Source organism: Calliphora vicina, chromosome 1 (genome assembly GCF_958450345.1).
Source record: "Calliphora vicina chromosome 1, idCalVici1.1, whole genome shotgun sequence".
NCBI classification, from domain to species: Eukaryota; Metazoa; Arthropoda; class Insecta; order Diptera; family Calliphoridae; genus Calliphora; species Calliphora vicina.
Window position 1 is genome coordinate 105526271 of NC_088780.1, and position 21341 is coordinate 105547611.

The following is a 21341-nucleotide window of genomic DNA, read 5'->3' on the forward strand; positions in this document are numbered from 1 at the left end:
CAATCAACTTACTTTAACAACAACTCTACCATGGGCAAAGATCTTTGTTTACATGCCTCCGCTATAGGAACATTACTCAGACCATAGATTTCCTCACTGCACTTTGGATCATTGTGATCCTCTACCGGTTTGGCAATAATATTTGGATTTGCACCATTCTGCAAGAGCACAGTAACCACATCCAAAAATCCGCCTCTTACCGCCGCCAATAAAGGTGTCTCCCGGGCTGCACCACACAATAAATTAACATTTATAGGACATTTTTCACATTCTAGAGACTCTTCTTTAATCGCTTGTTCTCCATCACCACTTATGTTTAGTTTCGACATTATGGCTTGTATACCAAAGGAAATACGTTTACGTGTTGGTGTTATGGGATTACTTTGGGGACTTTGTGCACAAGTTTTGCGAGCTTTAATCTTCCACTTAACTAAAACATTGACTAGAGCTTTGTTGCCCAAAATGCTGGCTATATAAAGACTAGTTTGTCCGGTGACATCTTGAGCATTAGGATCGTAGGCCAGACGCCATTCCCATACGCCTTCTTCATCGCGATATGTTGAGTAGAGGTATTCGGGATAGTGAAAATTGATAAGTAAATCGAGCAATTCAATGTGACCATTAATGCAGGCCGCATGTAGAGGAAGCCATTTTTCAACAGTGGGTTGCTGGAAGTGTGAAATTGTTATAAACAAAAATAAATATCGTTAAGCGGTACTTTACCACTGATGTACAGAATTTTATAGTTTTTTCATTCATAATTTAAATTGTTATTATTTACCTGTATCAAATCTGGAAACTTTTCCAACATAGTTTTGGCAATATTATAATGACCATGGTGCACAGCTGCATACAAGGGTGAATATTTTGTTACGGTATGGGAACGACCATCCGAACCAGCATCTAATAAACGATTTGTTATACTTTCATAACCAGACTGAGAGGCTCTAAAATAATAAAAAAAATACATACATATAAACATATAAACAACAAAATACTCATTTAAAATAAGTTTAATAAATATAAAGAATTAAAGAACTTACAAAAATAACAAAGTATTAGCACCACCCGGAGCCATATTGACAATGATTTGTCTCTCACTACCCAAAGCTTCCAAAAGAACACGTACAGTTCGTTCATCGCCCGTAGTAACCGCTTGTCTCAATTCACGATGTTTAATCAGACGCACCTGTTCCCGGGCATCTTAAAATAAAAAACAATTGACACCAAACTGATTAATATTTATTCTTTAAATTTTTATTATGTTCTATGTTTATGCTAATGATTCACCTAAACATTTTGTCACTTCAATGACCTCATCAAGAAAATAATCACAAGCATCGAGAGCAGTTTCTGTACCCGATTTTGGTTTCTCAACAAAACTCCAATCCATTTTCAATAATGTTTAATTGTGTCTGTGGATTTTAAGTTTATTCAAGTATAATTTTTTAAAAATACAATACAAAAAATGTCTCTAAAAATGCTTCCGTTACCAATCTAATTAATTCTGTACTCCCAAGTCAACACCCTAAACCGTGCAGTTATTTCAACCAACTAATGTTTGCGTTCGTTTTTCGTTAAATCAAATGCCATCGTTGGATTTGGTTAAAAATCAATTGTCAACATGTTATATGAGACTGTTTCTTAGATTTCATTCATAAAACCAGTCGTCCAGCCGAGGGATTGTGTTGTTTATGACAACAAAAACCAAACAACCACCCACCCATTGCCTTTAGAGTTGTGGTGAGGATGGCAACAACAACTGCGCAAGACACGCACATTAAATGGCAAAACAACTAAACAGCCATCCATTCAACCAAGCAACCATCTGTTGCACGTTTAACTCATGTTGCACTACAGCATTGAGGTCTAAGCACAGCAAGATTTATTTGTTTCCATTATTCAGGGAAATCTTATAATAAATATTGTATGTACTCTCTTGGAGCGGGGTATTTTTAATATTATAATTGAATTTATGTCATTTGCTTTATAGATTAAATAGAAAAACAGGAAGTAATTGATACTTGGCACTTAGGTATGATAATCTAATATATCCATCCATATGGAACATAGTCTGCCTTGTTGCTATATGTTTTCTTTATAGGTTTTATGCAAATTATTTAGTTTTTTGCACAAGATATTTATTTAATTTGATTATTATATAAGAAAGACAAATGTTTACTGGAAAATGTGTTAAATTTGTAAGTCTTCATGGTTTTACGTAAAGCTTTATACAACTGTATGATGTAGGCGATTTTTCTATAATTGTGACAAGGCCGTATTGTACTCATAAGGGTCTTATATTTAAGGAAATTGTATATATTCATTGAATACAACTTTCCGAAGCTAACTGGGATATAAGTTTACTATTATACTTTATACTTGCTATTTTAGTTATTCTTGTTTCAATTCTTAACATGCACCACTAATTAGGACTGGTTATTTCTTATTAATTGCTTTTTGTATCGATGATTTTATTATTTTTTTTTTGGTTATGGCTGGTGAGCCGTTTAGGGAAGATTTTATTATTAATTACTTAGTTTTAATGTATAGTATTAGTGCATTTGTTTGCTCAGGATATTTTCTATGTAATATGAATTTTTGTATGGCATTTCATTACATGAATGAATAAAATAAATAAAAAATAAGGAAACTGTTATTTGTTATATGCCTGCATTATGCTTTTATGAATGTTGGTATTGAAAATCAGCAAACCCGGTTCAACAATTTTTTAGATATAAGAGATTATTCTTTATTACACTTAAAATTTCTTCTCAAAAATCTAATTTTAGAAGTCATGTGAATATAAATAAAAAATAAAGGATCGATGCTCCCTACTAAAATGAAAGTTTAGCCTGTTTGAGGATACCATTTCTGAAAATATATGTAATCATATAAGTTCACAGAAACGTTTTTTTCCGTTTTTCGAAATTCAAAATACATAGTTCGGAATTTACTTATATTTTTCGAAATCTATGTTCTTTCCGATATTATATTAGCTATATTTTCAATAAGTAACAAGAAATTTTAAAACAACTTTGCCGCTAACACTTCAAGACAACTACTGTTAAAGCAAAGCTACCGTTGCCGATATTCTATAAAGAATTTAATTATAAAAAAATGTTTTTTATTGAGTTTAACGAAATCAACAAAATTTTAAATATAATAAAATACCACCTTTTATTATTAAAATACCTTTAACGAAATAACTGCAGATGCTGTTACCGCTAAGCTACCGTTACCTAAATAACTGCCAAATGAGAAATAATCCAAATTAGCGTTTCCTTTTAACCGTTTTGAATTGGTAGCCAATCTGATATTTTAATTAAAACTGTTCACTATCAGGCCTGTTCGTAACTTTTATTGCGATTAGAACAATAATTATAAAGAAATATCAATTTCACTTTGAATGTGGTTTAAATCCGAAAGAAATTTTCGTTTTTGTTTTTCTGAAGAAGCGAAATACGTAATTCCAATTTTGACTGGCCGGTATTACACATTAATTATAATATTTTCTTTATATGGTATTTAAATTTTACGTCTTATTCGCTATCACATAATTCTTTCTAATTTACAGATCTTGGCAACCCTTGCGAATAAATGGCTAAAAGCCAATAAAAGTGAAAACTCAATGAAAACAACTTTGGTTGGCTTATATTTATCAAAATTTACACAAAACCTCTGGAGAAAAGTCATCACAAATGCACAACTAATGCAGAACAGCCATATAAAATCAATAATATTATTTCGTCATAATTAAATATTAATTGCAAAATAAACTCACCCTCGTCCGAGTCACTCATATTTTTTATTAGTTAAAAATTCACTATATTGCACTTTTATTTCAAGCTATTTGTAATTTTTTTTTAAACTTTTATAATTGTATTGAACAAATAACATATAATTTTCTAATTAAACTATTTATTTCGTATATTTTTCACTTTTTGCGGATAGTCAACAAAAATTTTCATCTCAAAACTCCAAATGTTTATTTTTACTAAATATTAAGTTTTTGTATGGCATAGCTTTGGTATATATTTGCTGTAAACAATTCACAATAGCCAATATTATAAACACCGCTACTTGAAATTACAACGATGTTAATAGCAATACGATATACATAATTATAATAACGGAAAATGTGGTGAAAAAATATAGTTAAATGATTTTAAATATTTCATATTTTATTTATTATTATGAGAGCGTGTGCCAAACGTTATCAAAGTTCCAATGCAAATTACAATTTCCCTAGTGAGAAAATATATACATATTTTTGCTGTGCTAAAAGAAATATTTTTGACTCAGGTAAATTTTGACACCTAAAAAATATTTTTACCAAAAAAGAATCCATGTTCTTGTTTTGTAGAGTTGTATTTTTTGTAGTATTGGGACTACCTGAAAATAAATTCGCCATGGTTATAGGACTCCAAAGTTTTGATATATAAATGTAAACGGCACCCTTATTATAAAATTGATTTCAACAATATATTTAAATATATTTAAAATTATCCTTTTTATAATACATTTTAAGATAAAATTTCATTATATTGATAGCTTTTTACATTTTCAAAATGGTGGTTTATTTCCTTTAAATAAACCGGATTCTTTTACATTGCTAATAAAATACGTTAAAAATTATAACGAGACTTTATTTAAAAAATTTAAACAACAACACTTTAGATAGTCACTCTGTTTTTATAAAAATACACTTTTATAATACACATATTTAAATTATTAGCCATTTTGATGTTGGCTAAATCAAGATTCACAAATTAACTGCTGCCACTATATTCTATATTTCCGGTATTATCTAGCGGGGACACTCGATTGTTCTATATTGATCATCCAATGCTTCATTAATGTTGTCATACTCCCCATCAATATTAATAACAGAGTGCCATCTACATTGTGTAAAAGGAAAAGTTTTCACCAATGGAAATGTTGATAACATGATAATAGCTGAGAAATAACGTTACAGACCGTTAACAAATCGTAACAAAATATTGATTTACCAGAATTTCTATAAATATTGATAAACAGAAAAAAATGCTAGCAGTAAAAAATTCTAGTTGTCCTGATTCCCTCACCCTAAGTCTCCACGTAGCAATTTTTATTGCTAAGCTCAAACAATAACGTCGGCAGAACAACAGCAGAGTGATTGCTGATTGCTTTAGGTGGAGAAAACGCTTTTTTTTCTATTGGATCTTAAATAAATTAAATATTTATGAATTAATCGCACCGAATCATAGAAAGATGCAATTTTACATTAATGACAACTGAACTGACAGCTTATTGCTTAGCAATAATTGCTCAGGCAATCAGTAGAGCAATCATTGCGCAATGGATTGCTACATATGGCAATTTGCAGTCTACATTCGCGAATTTTATTGACGCAATCAAATTTGACAATTGCAGCAATAAATATTGCTACGTGAGACCTAGGGTCACTAGATGTGTAATTTTATTCACCTCAATTGATGTGCACAATTATTTTCACAACTTTGAAAATTATTTTTTAGCCAATTTTTAATAAAAAAAAAAATGATTATTTGTATATATATAAAAAAAGATCGTCCATCCATACACACAAATTCCACATCATCAATCATTGCCGTTCTTTTCCTGGCTAAATATGGCGTTTTCTCGAATAGTGCTATAATTCTTCAAAAAAAATTATAAATTTTTATGTTTTAGTGCTTTTTGAAAACGTTGACACAATCGTCGATTTGGTAAATGCAACTCTGTGCGGGTAAAATGTCAGACAAAATAAACTACAATAAATCTACGCAAGTAGACAAATAGAAAAATAAAAAATACTTGAAAAGAAGAAAAATCCACGAAAAAAAGTTTATTATTCTTTTTTCCGCTAGAAAAAGTTATCAAAAATTAGTAAAATTATCAAAGAATTTTAAGTGTTTCTACGCAAATTCCATATTCAATATGAGTTTAAATAATTCTTGTAAAAATAAGCTACAAATTGTTAAGTGAAAAACAAGTCAGAAAAAATTCTTAGAAAACAGTGAGGTTGCGCTCTACTTGTTCAGTTTGGAGTAAAAAAAAATAGAAAGGAATTTTCTGTTCCGTTGGCCAAATTTTTTCCAACAAACCATATAGAAAGGATATTAACAAAATAAGGTGAGTGTGATCTGTATTAATTAAAAAATAGCATTATTTGTAGCGAAGAGTTAAAGTGTTAGATTGGGTTTCCAATGAATTAAAGATGAGTGTGTATTTTTTTTCATTAGTTTGGGTGCGACATTAAACTTTTGGCGACGACGTCTAGATACGCGACGTCGGCAGCGCTGCTTTATCAAAGTACACTTACAAACGTTAAAAGGGTTTTGTTTTTATTACATGTTTTTTGTTTTTGTTCATAAAGAGTGAGTGGGGGGAATAAAATAGTTTTCATTTTGTATTTACTACAAGACTATTATTGAAGAAGTACTAAGTAATTTTGTATGTTTGTACGAACTATGTGGTTTATTTTAGCGCACATGCGGCATAAAGGATTTTTTTCAAATATTCGTCATATTTTTACATGTTGAGAGTACAATTGTTTATGTTTTGTAGAAAGTTTGTTTTTATATTGGACCTCAAGTAATTGCGTTTAAAATTTTTATTTTTAAAATTATATTTTAATTAAAAAATGGAGAAAATATTTTTATTACTAAGTAATTTTCTCAAAATATTGCATCTGTTATCATTACGATTCAAATTGTTGCGCACCTTTTTTTTAGCGACTGTCTTCATCACATATGTTTGTTTTCCTGTGGTGCATGATATAAATAGCCAATGTTAGAGGAAAAATTCTATTTAATAATTTTTTTTTTTCATTAAACACTTTTTTGTAAAAAAAAACTTTGTTGTGAAACAAGCTTTTTATAAAAAATTATAAACTTAAAAAATTAGATGTTTTTAAAAAGCTTATTGAAAAAACAAAAAAAGTTTTTTTTTCATAATTTTTATTGTGAAATTAGTTACTGTATTTATAAAAAACAACTACTAGGTATTTAAAAGTTTTTCTTAAAATGTTGAGAAATGTTATCTTTTCAAATCTTAAAACTATATCTGGCACATCTGTGCAATATATAGGTATAGGTATACAGATTTGGGAATTATCATGTAGATTTTGCAAAATATGTAAATATTTGGTAACAAATTTGTATACCATACACCACCATAGTGGGGTCGATCGTTCCTTAATTAGTCATAGCTCCCATATAAGGCTCACTTCCGAAAATCATTTTTTTTTAATTTATTGTAATATTTGAAAGCCGCATTTGGCCAATAACATTAATACTAATACATTCATATTAATACTAATAGTAAATACTACAGAGTATAACAAATTATTTATGATTACCAGGGCAAGGATTTCTATGTAAATGCATGTTTGTAGTCAGTAACTCAAAATCACTTTTGACATTTATCTTTCCGAATCGAAGAATTTGCAACAAAATGGCACCGATTTGTTGTTGAATATTTTTGCATATTTTGTTATAAATGCATATTTTTCTTTTAAATGCAAATATTAGCATATTTTTCCATTTTATTGCATATTTAATTTTCTTTCAAAAAAAATCCCCGTACACCCCCTAATATAATGTATTTCTGCAAGACTGTTACGAACATTAGGGGTCGCCTTTTTATGTTTTTCGTTATATCTTTATCGGATCTTAAAATATGATATATCAATATTTTTGTCTTGGGAAGACCAATGTTTTGCTATAAGGGCCATGTACCTCAAGTATTCCGTTCTAGTATTTATCCAACCTAATGTCAGAAAATGAATGCTTGGAAGAAATCATTAAACTTTTGCTAACGAAGTAATTCGATAACACCTGCATTTACCGTCGGATGTATACATATGATGCAACGAAATCGTGTCTTTTTGTCAAAGATAATTCGAAAAAATTTGGTACAATCTTTTCTATTGCTCCAAGGACGAAATCTACTGAATTTGGTTAGAATCGGTCTATTATTTCTCCTAGCCCCCATATAAGTTATTTACGATTAGGGAAATTTATATTTTTCGTTTATTAATAAATATATTTCAAATTAAAAACTTGTTTTTATTGCATATTTCTGTAATTTTTAGCGCATATTTTTAATTGTTTAGTGCATGAAAATCCTTGCCTTGATGATTACAAAACATAATAAAATTAAAAACTATGGCCTCCCAGCCAATTGTCAATTATTGTCAATTATTTTTTCAAATATTTCCACAAATATGTATGCATGAGGACTGTTTTAACACACAAGTGTGTTTTATTCAACTGTGTCAAATCATACATATTCACCACGAACACATAAGATTTTTCTACAACTTGACCAACATTTTTTTTTTTTTTAAATAAACATATTTTCTAACATTTATATCATTACATACATATATTTTTATTATTATAAAATATTCGAACCAAATTTCGTATTTTTAGTTCCATTAGTTTCGGTCATAACATGTTATTAACAGCGGATGTTCGCTGAGGTGGGTCAACGTATTTCCACATATCTTTGTCCATATATGTTGTACCGATTTTTCCAAACACTTTTGAGAAACTAGAAATATTAATAATAAATTTCACACCCTTAGATACTTTTGTTTTGGCTCTATCGCACTTAAAATTCAGTTGATGAAAAAAATTCAAGTATTTGTCTTAAATAGCTGGCCACCACTGTATAAAAGATATATAAATATAACTATTCAGAAACAAAGGGTCCTTGTTAGCGAAAAAAAAACTTAAGTAAATTTTAACGAGTATTCAAATAAAATTCAACACAAATAAGTTTCATATACACAAAAGACATGCCACCTAATTTTATGGCGACTGCTCCTTATTAGTCATAGCTCAAATATAATCTTCTATATGGCTAGCTTGACCGACTATAGTTCCTTACTTGTTTTTACTTATTTCTATTTATGAATTTATGTATGTATGTCCCGGTCCACACTGTGAAACATTTGCTGCAAAACATTTTTAAATTCTCTTTTGAAACTGCATTCGTGTCCACACAGTGAAGTTTTTGCTTTTCAGTTTTTGACATTTCTGTACAGTACGAATACGAACGAATAAATGTGGATGACATACTCAACAAAAACTTCATGTACATGAAACAAAGTTCCCTTTTTCATTCCTCTTTCCCCTTTCATCGACAAACTCAAATGTTTTGCAGCAAATGTTTCACAGTGTGGACCGGGACTAATAAAATAACCAAAATGTTGACTTCAAAATTTATATATTTTTATTTATAGTACATAATATAAAAAAAGACACACTAGACCAATCCTGAATATAAATACATACATACTATGTGAATATTTTTCAACTTTAGGAAACTATAGCTAATTAAGATATATACCTTGGATTCTGAAATTTTGCAGTTTTGTTGCTAGTAGCGTCATTGATACAAAATTATTTACTATCAAAAACACTTAAGAAATAATGAACAATTAAGGTCGGTTTCATAGATTTCAAAAGAAAAGTGTTGTCAACTATTTTGTTCTGAATTTTGTTCTATTTAACGAAAATTTTAAATTTCTATGTTTTATTTTTTTTTAGCAACTTTATTGGTTTAACAATATTATTCGTAAAAGCCAACGTCTTGCCAAATTTTGTATAAATAGAAAATGGCACCGTTGGCAGGCCCTTCATTTTCAATAGACACCTGGAAGAATGATCCCCCAGATGTGGAACTCAAATGTTTTCTACCGAATGGCATATTTCTGACTTTGCATGTACCCGCTACTGCCACTATTAGAGAAATAAAAACGGTAAATATAATACTAAAAAAAAAAAATAAAAAAATAACAAATATATAACAATTAAAAACACAAATATATTATTTATTCTACCTTAGGAAATGGTTAAACAATCAAAAAACTATCCACTTCACAATCTGATTAAAGATGCTTGTGATTATGAGGTCAGTGGTATATCGGCCATTGCTCTTGTCGAGCCGTTTACAGATGAAACAAAACGTTTGTGTGAAGTCCAGCCTTATTTTTGCCTTTTACGCTTGGGCGAACGTAGTGATACGACTGCCATTTCCAGCGATTATGAATTGTCGAAATTGGTCAGTAATATGATTGGTAAATCATTCGAAGACTACAGTGCCCAACGCAGTCCCGAAGAGGATAATTTTCGTCGAAAAATGACACTGCTCTGCGATGAAATCGAACTGGAACGTTCCAAGTATAGTTGGGCAGAAAAATTGCTGTACGAGCATCCCCTACGTTTGGCCAACAATCCCATTATGCCAGAGATAATTCGTACACGTTTTCGTAATTCAAATTTTTTAGTTGTTGTTAAGTTGGAAAATGATGAGACCTCATTCACGATCTCGGTCAGTGATCAGCATACCCCACGAACACTGGTTGAAATGGTCCTGTCGAAAGTACGTAAATCTCAAATAAAAGTTAGCGATCGCGCCTCTGACTACATATTGAAAGTGCGTGGTCGAGACGAATACTTGTTTGGTGAATATCCGCTAATACAGTTTATTTATATACAGGTAAGTTAAATAAAATAAACGTTTAATACATTTTTATTTATTAATTTTCATTAAACACAGGAAAGCCTTTCTGGTTCAGATGTTCCAAATGTTGTACTCAAACCCATACATACCCTACCTTCATACATTAGCTATAAACAGGAATTAAATGCTGCCCCTAAGAGACCACCAAAACCCGAAAGTCTGCGCCATCAATCGAATGAAATGGTAAAGAGAAAAATGAAAAACTCATGGGAAATCGATGATCACTTTCGTCTACGACTGCACCGCATTGATAATGTGAACTGTGATTTGGCGCGTGGCATTAAGGTGGGTGTACACATCGGCCTCTATCACGGCGAACACAAGTTGTGTGCTCAACATTCAGTCGATATAGCCAGCAGTAATAATCGTTCATTTACCTTTGACAAGGACATAGTCTTAGATATTCCCCTGCAAAACTTGCCACGCATGACTAGACTCTGTATGGTCGTCTATGAAGTGACAAAGACATCACGCTCCAAGAAATCATCCAACACTAGCAAAGAGAATACAATACTAAAAGATGGCAATGTAAATGTGAATTCGTTGGCCTGGGTCAATACTACACTGTTCGATTACAAACATCAATTAAAAACGGGCTGCGTAACACTACACACCTGGACGTATGCCGATGACATACAGTCGGATGAAATATTCCATCCGTTGGGCACGATCGAACCAAATCCACGTAAAGATGAGTGTGCTGTGGTGCAACTGACATTCCATAATTACGGTTACGAAAATATACAGTATCCTTCGGAAGAGACAGTTCTGCAATATGCCTCCAATTTAGCCGCTTGCAAAGAGCCCCTAAGTCGCGGATCGTCCCAGGATGCGGCGGCTACCGTTAGCAAAGTTTTATCACAGTATTCACGTACTATTAATAAACTTTATGAAATGCACGATCAAGATCGCAATGATATATGGGAGAAGAGGTAAGTTTATATACATATGAATAAGTGTACCATTTCGTTTGTAATTTCCACATTTGTATATGGAAATTATGTATGTTGAAAACAAAATTTGAAAGCCCTCAAATAACTTACAAATATGATAGATACAGTAATATATCGGGTATAGTCCTGGCATATTTAAATCCATCTGATCTACTTACTATTTACACCACTTATATCCGACCCAAAATGGAATAGAACTCTCATGTGTGGATCGGTGCTTCGAAGTCTATTTTGGAGTTACTCGACCGCGTACAGGAGAGGGCGAAGATTCTTATCGGTGACAGTAGGCTATCCAGCTCTATTGACTCACTGGAACATTATCGAAATGTGGGTTGTGTTTCACTGTTCTACCGATACTACAATGGTATGTGCTCTGCTGAAATTAGGGAACTTTTCGCGAAACCCGTAGTTTTTTACGCAACACACGCTCTTAGGCAAGGGCACATCAATTCGTTGTCGACTGGACAGTGGATCGCACAACATATTACAGGGAAAATTGGTTCTTTAGTCGTACTGACCGTATGTGGAATAAGCTTCCTCATGAAGTCTTTCAATACGGGAAAATTCAAATCAAATGTCCACAAACACTACTACCTCTATCCTTCCTCCCATAACCTATTTTCCTAGGGGTCATCCCCTGAGTGCTGGTCCAAGAAAAAAAAAGTTAGTTTGAAGTTTTTTTACCTCCAAATAGTCTTCCAGCAGTCCAATATTTTTTAACTGTAAATACGAATACTTATTAACAATTACCTAACATATTTTAGATATGCTATTAAACAAGATGAACCCGAAGAGCTTTCTATCCTGCTGCATTGTGTTAACTGGAATGAACGTGATGAGGTGGCCGAAATGTGGCATTTGCTTAAGGAATGGCCTACAATATCAGTAGAACGTTCTTTAGAATTACTAGATTATGCTTATCCAGATCCGGCAGTGCGAAATTTTGCCATTCGTTGTCTAAACAATTTAAAGTAAGTATACATAAGTTGTGAGCAAACGTGAATAAATGAAACAAATTTTTAAACAACCAACAGAGACGAAGAGCTTTTACTGTATCTGCTGCAATTGGTACAGGCCATGAAACATGAATCTTATTTGGATTGTGCACTCACCACCTTTGTCCTAGAGCGAGCTTTGCGCAATCAACGCATCGGACACTATTTCTTTTGGCATTTACGCTCTGAAATGCAAACGCCTTCAATGCAAACTCGTTTCGGTCTATTGCTTGAGGCCTATCTCAAAGGTTGTAAACCTCATGTACCGCTGCTGCGCAAACAGTTGCATGTTTTAGAGAAACTGAAACAGGGTTCGGTGCTGGCAAAAAAGGGCAGCAAGGAAAAAGTAAGAAATCTCTTACAAGACTTTTTGCGCAATCAGCGAAATAGTGGTGTCTTCCAAAGCATACAGAATCCCTTGAATCCCAGCTTTCGCTGTAAGGGCGTTAAGCCCGAAAAATGCAAAGTTATGGACTCAAAAATGCGCCCGCTATGGATTGTATTCGAAAATGCCGATCAAAACTGTAACGATATTTATATAATCTTTAAAAATGGTGATGACTTAAGACAGGACATGCTAACACTACAAATGCTAAGAGTTATGGATCAATTGTGGAAAAATGAAGGGTAAGAATGATGTAAATTGAACAAAAAGTTGTTCGTAACAAAAGTTTATTTTACATATATTTAGCATGGATTTCCGCATGAACATATACAATTGCATTAGTATGGAGCGTCGCTTGGGTATGATTGAGGTTGTACTCAATGCCGAAACTATAGCCAACATACAAAAGGAGAAGGGTATGTTTTCGGCCACCTCGCCCTTCAAAAAAGGCTCTTTATATAGTTGGCTTAAGGAGTACAATAAAACTGAAGAAGAAATGAACAAAGCTGTTAAAGAATTTACGCTAAGTTGTGCTGGTTATTGTGTAGCCACATATGTTTTGGGTGTAGCTGATCGTCATTCAGATAACATTATGGTGAAACGTAATGGTCAAGTAAGTTTTTTTCTAATTTGTTTTAATTACACATTTAATAAATATATTTGTTTTATTTCAGCTTTTCCATATTGATTTTGGTCACATATTAGGCCATTTCAAGGAGAAATTTGGCGTTAGACGAGAACGTGTACCATTTGTTTTGACACACGATTTTGTGTATGTCATAAATAAGGGTCGTGCCGATCGTATGGCTGAAGAATTTCGTTTATTCCAAGATATGTGTGAAAAGGTAAATCAACACTAGGTTTTTGTAAGTGTGTTATTTTATAATTTTGTTTTTTATTCTCTTGTTGCAGGCATTTTTGGTTTTACGCAAACACGGCTGCCTTATACTTTCCTTATTTAGTATGATGATATCAACGGGTCTGCCCGAATTATCATCTGAAAAGGATTTAAATTATTTAAAAGAGACTTTGGTAAGTTCAACTTTTATTTTATTTACCATAATATAAATTAAACTTAAGTCACTATAAAAAATCAGTAGAGTTCGACCGAACCCGGGTTTTTCATGCCGAACTCGAATCTAATATTCGATATTTTACGATACAAATTACGTTTGTGTTCTATTAATTATATTCAAAACATGTTTGTACTTTAAAATTCCTTAATCTTTGTTTTTCATCTATAATAAATTGAACGAATATCGACTACTGGCATTAGGCGGATTTTTGGCCTAATCCAAAACTGAAATCGAATATTTGGTCAATATTCTCAAATCAATTTGACATTTTTTTTAATAAAAATTGGTATTTTTCAAAAAATCTGAACAAAGTAAAAATATTAAATTTTTTCTGTATAATAAAAAAAAAAAATTGGTGAAATTTTTTGTAAAACCAAATACATAATTTAAAAACTTAAAAAAAATCATTATTTTTTCTCTCACTCTGCAACCACAATCATTGAAAAGGGGTTGTTGAACGGGAAAATAATCATACGGTTCGATATTACTTTTTTGAGAACTATCATTTGTATCGTATCTGTGTAATCTGTGTTGAGTGATATGAACGTACATATGTCAATTTCGAACTTAAACTTTGAATTTTCATAAAATTATGAAAATAAAACTTATTTAAATTGTTTTCTTTCCAATTTCAGGTTTTAGAATATAGTCAAGAAAAAGCTGTTGAACATTTCCGTTCGAAATTTAGCGAGGCTTTAGCCAATTCCTGGAAAACTTCACTCAACTGGGCTTCTCATAATTTCTCTAAAAATAACAAACAATAAAAACAAACCGACAGAAATATTTAAAATCCCAAACTCAAATCACCTACCCACAACAAATACTGCATGATCATCTCGAAAAAAGAAACTAACAATAACAACACCAACAACAAAAATTAACATCCTATACGATCGACTATTATACATAATTGTACAATTAATTGTGCTTATATTTAAACAAAAAAAAAACAAAATTTTTTGGTTTATTTTCTTTATTACTTCTTAATTTTAATTATAATTATATTTTTTTATTTTTATTATTTTCACTCCTAATATTCTAATTTTTTGTTGGATATTTTTTTTCGTTTATTAAATTTAATTGTTTTTCATTTGTAAAATTTCCTCATAGATAAAATTTCAAACAAAACAAAAATAAAACAAATTAAAAACAAAACATGCATTAAGTAAAAAAATAATAAAATACATAAAAGTGTTCAACACAAAACTTTAGACTTTAAAGAAACAAAAATAAATAAATCAACTTCATTATGAATTAAATAAAAACCACATTTTAATAATAAAAAAATACAAACAACAACAAAAAAATTACGTAAATTACAATGAACTTATATTAATAAATTTAAATCAATATAACTTTAATTATTAAACAAACAAAATTATATGGTTTTATTATTTTAATAGGTAAGGATAAGAGGAGTGTGGTTATGTCTGATACCAATGACTTCGCACAATAAAACAGTATAGAAAGTAGAGTAGCGGTAAATCCTTACAGTAAGGCAGTGCTCATGTTTTAAATCTTATTCGCCATAGATGACAACTAGATAGGTAACTGAGAACCAAAAACCTAAGTCTATTGTCAGAAACCAAATTCATGAGAATGTATTGCATGTATTTTGTTATTGTATGACCCGTATGTGTGAAAAGAAAGTAATTTTTATACCCAATACCTTCGTGAGAAGGGTATATATAAGACTGTCATTCCGTTTGTAATTTCCCGACCCTATCCTGGATCCTTATATTAAGGATTAAGGATAGGGTCGGATTAAGCCATGTCCGTCTGTCTGTTGAAATCAACTTTCCGAAGCCCCCAAATTACTTTCATACACGATTCATACATCAATATCTCCGGAATTTTTCTGGCTCGGTAGATATTTAAAATCGAGAAAATCGGTACACAAATGGCTGAGATATAAGGAAAAAACCAGGACAACCTCGATTTTTGACCTATATCTGGATTACTAAGTCATTAATATAGATATGGATATCTAATGATAGATATTTCAAAGACCTTTGCAACGACGTATATAAGACCACAGTAAGTTGGACCTACAATGGGTCAAAATCGGAAAAAATATTATTTAACCCGTTTTGTTCACAAATTTTTTTTCAAAAAATTTTAATTTTAAAAAAATTCTAAAAAATTAAAAAACAACTTTGAAAAAAAAAATTAATTTTGTTTACCTAAAAAAAATTATTTATTTAAAATCGTTTATTCTATGTTAATCGCCTTAACTCGGATATCTATTTTATTGATTAAACAAACAATGAGCAATAACACTATACAACACCAAAAAAAATTACGAGGTCCGACATCCCACGACAACCGGTTCTACGCACCGGAATGACCCGAGTTCACTCGGCCAAGGGCTGTCAACTCAGCAAACACTGCTGCTACAACAACAACAACGAGGTCCGACCAATAAATTTTGATAGAGCAGACAAAAAAAAGACACGTGTATCGGCGTTTTGAAAGTTTACATCTGAATTTCATTTGAGGGAGGGTTAAAGTTCCCCACTCTGGCACATTCTTATTGTTAATCGTCATAAGATACCTTACATTTTAGGTATAAAATGTGTTCAGCAAAGTCATGTAAAATGTTACGGAGAATATTTTTGTAGAATATGTTAACCCTCTAAATCCCCAAGGCATGGGTATTTTTTTTGTCCTTCTTTTAATAAAGAGCAACAAACACCATTAAAACAGGGATTTAAGGGGTAAAATGTTCCGCAAAAATATTATCCGTGAAATTTTACTATAAGTCCCTGAATATTATCCGTGAAATTTTACTATAAGTCCCTGAATACACCAAAACGGAAAATTCAACCAGAAAGTCAGAAATAAGACACAACAAAAGAGAGCTTATGGTTAATTTCGCATTTATTAAGAAATAGCTGATCCGACTGAACACATTTTATACCTAAAATGTAAGGATCACATGGTATCTTATGACGATTAACAATAAGAATGTGCCAGAGTGGGGAACTTTAACCCTCCCTCAAATGAAATTCAGATGTAAACTTTCAAAACGCCGATACACGTGTCTTTTTTTTGTCTCCTCTATCAAAATTTATTGGACGGACCTTGTAATTTTGGAAAAAATTTGATTTTGTTGTATACTTTTCAAATTTGTATCAATGCAAACAACATTTCTAAAAAACATGTTAAAAATGGTATATAAAGCAAGAGATATATCATGATTTTCAAAAGAAAAAAATTAGAAAATATGTGTAGGATTGTACCCAGAGCATGAGTGGGACAAGTTCTCATGGACCCAGTAAAATAAATACAGATGAGGCGATAGACCTTATCAAGTAATGATCTCGCAGTCATCTGTTCCACTTTATTCCACCATGCCAAGACAGCATATGTTATTATTGGCCTTATAACTGTAATAAAAGACCAGTAAATCATCTTCGGTTTTAACCCCCACGTTTTACCTAAAATTCGCTGGCAGGCATATATTGCCCAAGTAGCTTTTTTGATAGTGTTGGGTAAGTGAGAATTCCAAGTGAGAGTCATATCAAGTAACCCCAAGATATTTTAACCCCTTAAAAACCATATAGATGAGCCATAATTCGCTGACAGGCATATATTGCCCTAGTAGCTTTTTTTATAGTGTTGGGTAAGTAAGAATTCCAAGTGATAGTCATATCAAGTAACCCCAAGATATTTTAACCCTTTAAAAAACCATGTAGATGGGTCATTCAATGTAGTCTTTATGAGTCGAATAACTCTCCGTTTGGAATGTTACAAGAATTGTCTTGACTGGGTTAATGGTTAACCCTCTTGGTTATATTCAGAGCATTCTGCAATAGAGGCGATAATACTCCACCTTGTGGGCATCCCCTAGTTCCTCTAAGGGTTTCGGATGATCCTCTTAATTTCCTTATTATGTACGGAACCCTTTTCCTATGCAGTTTTAGATCAATAGCACCGTATGACGTAGGTAATTGGATAGCAGTCACCGTAGATTTGCCAGGTTGATAAGCAAATTGAAAACGGTGTATTGGATTATGTAATTATCGAGTAGTTCCTCCATCGTTTTCACGAAAAACGAGCTGGGACTTATTGGTCTGCATAAAGACTTGATTTGAAGATTCTCGATAATTGAGGGACAATAATGTCACCTCCTTTTTGTAGAAAGCATGGAAAAATTCCATCTGTTCTTGAATGGGCTAAATTTATATCACGCTCACTTTACCCGCTCTAAACCAAAGATTATATCTACCAACCGACGAACAGTGGCGCCCGTAGAACAAGTGAGGTTGCAAAAATCAAAAATTTCATGTGCCCCTAAAAGTACTGAATAAACCTATTTTACAGTAAACTATTACAATCTGATTTTTGGTTCAGAAGATATAACCAGTTTTAGGTAATTTGGTCCGCTTTCAGAGACAATATATCGAAACTATGTAACGGATCGTCATTATTTTTGATACTATTGATAGACCTATTATTAAGAAAAGAATAAACAAAAATTGTACTTTTTGCTTTGTTTTTGTCCATGTAAATCTATATTTACCAACTATCAATTTTTTCAATATTTCTCAACTTTGATGGAAAAAAAAAAACTATCAATTATAAAATTGATGATGATCAATTATCTATTAAATTTTTTGATTATTTCATTTGTTTCAAAAGTTATGATTTTTGCAACGAAAAAACTCAAATGGCGCCACTGTGCGACGATTACTTTCGAAGTTGGACATTGAACCAGTAAAATGAGTATCCAGAAGAAGTTTGCAGGTCGTGTACATGCCATCTGGACGTTTCGGCATACATAGACCATTGATATGATCCCGATATCAGGTATTTTGTAGCCGAATAGCTCCCAGGAGATTATCAATATTCTCGCAGTAGCTACGCCACATTGATCTTTTTGATCTCCCTATCGTATTCCTGGCTCATTGAATCTTTGTTCCGCCTTTTTCTGGCACTTCACCGAATAGCTCCCAGGAGATTATCAATATTCTCACAGTAGCTACGCCACATTGATCTTTTTGATCTCCCTATCGTATTCCTGGCTCATTGAGTCTTTGTCCCGCCTTTTTCTGGCACTTCACCTGTTATTAATTGTCCTAGTAGCTATAAATTGCGACCCATAGACCTATAGTTAAGACCTTCTGAGGTGGCACAGTTTCTCCAGCTCCAATTGCCACCTACTGACACAAACACAAATACATACTCTACAGCCAAAAAGGGCTTCTCTTGCAAAACATATTTTTTATATAATTTTTTTACGCTGAACACAATTATGGCAACAATTTAAAAATCTAACCATACGATTTTTTCGAAATATTTCAATTTTTAGATTTTCTCTAAAAAACGTGTTTTTAACTGTTATATCTCAGGAACGTGGAATTTAATTGAAAATGTTAAAAACTGTTTATGGTTCTAAAATCTATGAAAGTTGAGCCTCTAATTGAATGCAACCTACATAAGTAGGTCTATAAATATCAATAATGTATGTACTAAGTTATAATTTTTCCGAAGAAGAAAAATACGGAATTAATTTCACTTTCGATCGGAGTGGAATTCTGTGATAGAAATTTATTCGAGTTTGTTTTAGCATCTTCAGATTCATTCAATTTTTTAAATTCAAATGTTTTAATAATGGAAATTTTTCAGTTTTATTTCGCCAATATTTTGCATATCAAAACATATGCAAAATCTTAAAACTTATAAACACGTACGACTCATAATATGCTAAAAATACTTGAGTTCCGTGTTAAACCCCTGACAGACGATTTTTCACATTTAAACCTGAAAATTGAATTAAACGTTTACTTACGTATCATATTAAAGCTCAATAAATAATGAACAAAAAAATTAAATACATTTTATTTTATTTTTTTAATATATTTATATTTTATATATATATTTAAAATACATATACATATATTTGTTTCTCGACATTTATCAAAATACATAAGCAAAACATTTTTCTGTCTGTTTTAATCATTACAACTATAAATATATGTATGTATATAAAAAAAATTATTTTTTTTATTGTTTTTAATTTTAATATAAAATAAAATTAGTTTAAAAACTAGATTAATTTTTTGATTTGCCAGTGGCATTAATTCTTTTTTTTCGTTTTTGTTTGTTTTATTTTAAAATTAAATATAACATTAGCAATTATGTTATGAAACCTAATTAAATTGAAAAAAAAAATAGGGAAAAATACACTACTACTTCAGCTAAATGTATAAGAAAAAATACAAATGTATATAATAATAAAATAATAAATATAAACATAACTAGTAGTTTATATTTAGCTAAATAATAATTATAAAAAAAAATATTATGTTACAAAAATTATAATTATGATTAAGGTTAAAATAATTAAAACTTACATACTTAAAATGTACATTACATATTTATTATTATTAAAATAATAATAATAAAATTAAATATATATATATATATTATGTATATGTAGATACGGAATTATAAAAACAACAACATACGTTAGTTTTTGGATGAATGAGAAGGAAGGAGTAAAGGAATTTTTTAAAGTAAATGTATGTATGTTGTTTGAAATTTTATTAATACTAATAATAATATTAAACATTAAAGTAAATATACATAAAACGCGCTGAATTTGTTTTAGTTTAATTTCATTAAAATCTTACACATTGTGTGAAAATCTTTAATGGAATATTTCTTTTTTATGTGTAGTTTTGTAAATATTATAACATGTTTGTTGTATGTATACATATATAGATTTTTATTGAATTGTAATTAAGTCTTTCAATATTAAAATTTTATAACTGTTAAATAGAAAATTAAAGAAATGTTATTGGATAGTTCTTGCCAAGGTTTTCTAATGAACCGTCCTCAATGTTTTATGTAAATTTTATTGGTAATACCGTACAAGGGGGTTTATTCATTAGTCACAAATTATATAAAAATACTTCATACAATTTTAGCATGGGATATAGATACTGGTAGTAAAGTTTCTATATCCCATGCGAATGAAAATTTAACATGAGTTTTGTTATTATAACAAAAAAAAAAATAAACAATGTACATGTAAAATTGTCATGAACTGTTAGCTAAATCGAATTAAAACAAGTAAGAGAGCTATATTCGACTGTGTCGAATCTTATGTACCCTTCACTAAAGTATACTTGATGCTAAGAATTGAATTTTTGGAAAAAATTGTTTGGTGAAAAATATTTGTCCCAATGTCGATCCCGTTGTTGGTCTGAATTTCCATGGTGTTATATACGTCGTTAGTAAAGTCTTTGAAATGTTTATACCCCCTGTTCCGTAAGTCGAGTGATTTCAAAAACGAATAGTCGAATTATGCAAATTTATGTTCGGCAAATCGCACGATTTTGGGATTCTCTTATTCGATATCGAATAAAATGTATGTTTTTACCCGAAT

At 31.0% G+C, this 21341-nt stretch overlaps 2 protein-coding genes across 2 annotated transcripts in view; one reads left to right on the forward strand and one right to left on the reverse strand.

Moving 5' to 3' along the window:
• Lrrk (Leucine-rich repeat kinase) overlaps positions 1-3912 on the reverse strand; it is a 12703-nt gene extending 8791 nt beyond the window's left edge. The window contains exons 1-4 of the mRNA XM_065515391.1: positions 3785-3912; positions 1044-1203; positions 782-947; positions 13-668 (exon numbers count right to left, since the gene is read on the reverse strand). Coding sequence (XP_065371463.1) covers positions 13-668; positions 782-947; positions 1044-1203; positions 3785-3803 — 1001 coding nt within the window. The 5' untranslated portion in view covers positions 3804-3912. The remainder of the gene's footprint in view (positions 1-12; positions 669-781; positions 948-1043; positions 1204-3784) is intronic.
• A 1885-nt stretch (positions 3913-5797) lies between these two features.
• On the forward strand, positions 5798-15323 carry Pi3K92E (phosphatidylinositol 3-kinase 92E). The gene is made up of 10 exons (XM_065515392.1): positions 5798-6135; positions 9561-9772; positions 9859-10512; positions 10573-11468; positions 12254-12460; positions 12524-13111; positions 13176-13482; positions 13544-13714; positions 13782-13901; positions 14581-15323. The coding sequence occupies exons 2-10, from the start codon at positions 9629-9631 to the stop codon at positions 14707-14709; spliced, it is 3216 nt and encodes a 1071-aa protein (XP_065371464.1). The 5' UTR covers positions 5798-6135; positions 9561-9628; the 3' UTR covers positions 14710-15323.
• The last annotated feature ends 6018 nt before the right edge of the window (positions 15324-21341 follow it).

Coding starts and splice junctions, on each gene's coding strand:
- Pi3K92E (XM_065515392.1), top strand. CDS start 9,629: ATGGCACCGTTGGCAGGCCCTTCATTTTCAATAGACACCTGGAAGAAT. Junction 11,469..12,253: donor AATGATATATGGGAGAAGAG/GTAAGTTTATAT, acceptor AACATATTTTAG/ATATGCTATTAAACAAGATG. Junction 13,112..13,175: donor CAATTGTGGAAAAATGAAGG/GTAAGAATGATG, acceptor ACATATATTTAG/CATGGATTTCCGCATGAACA.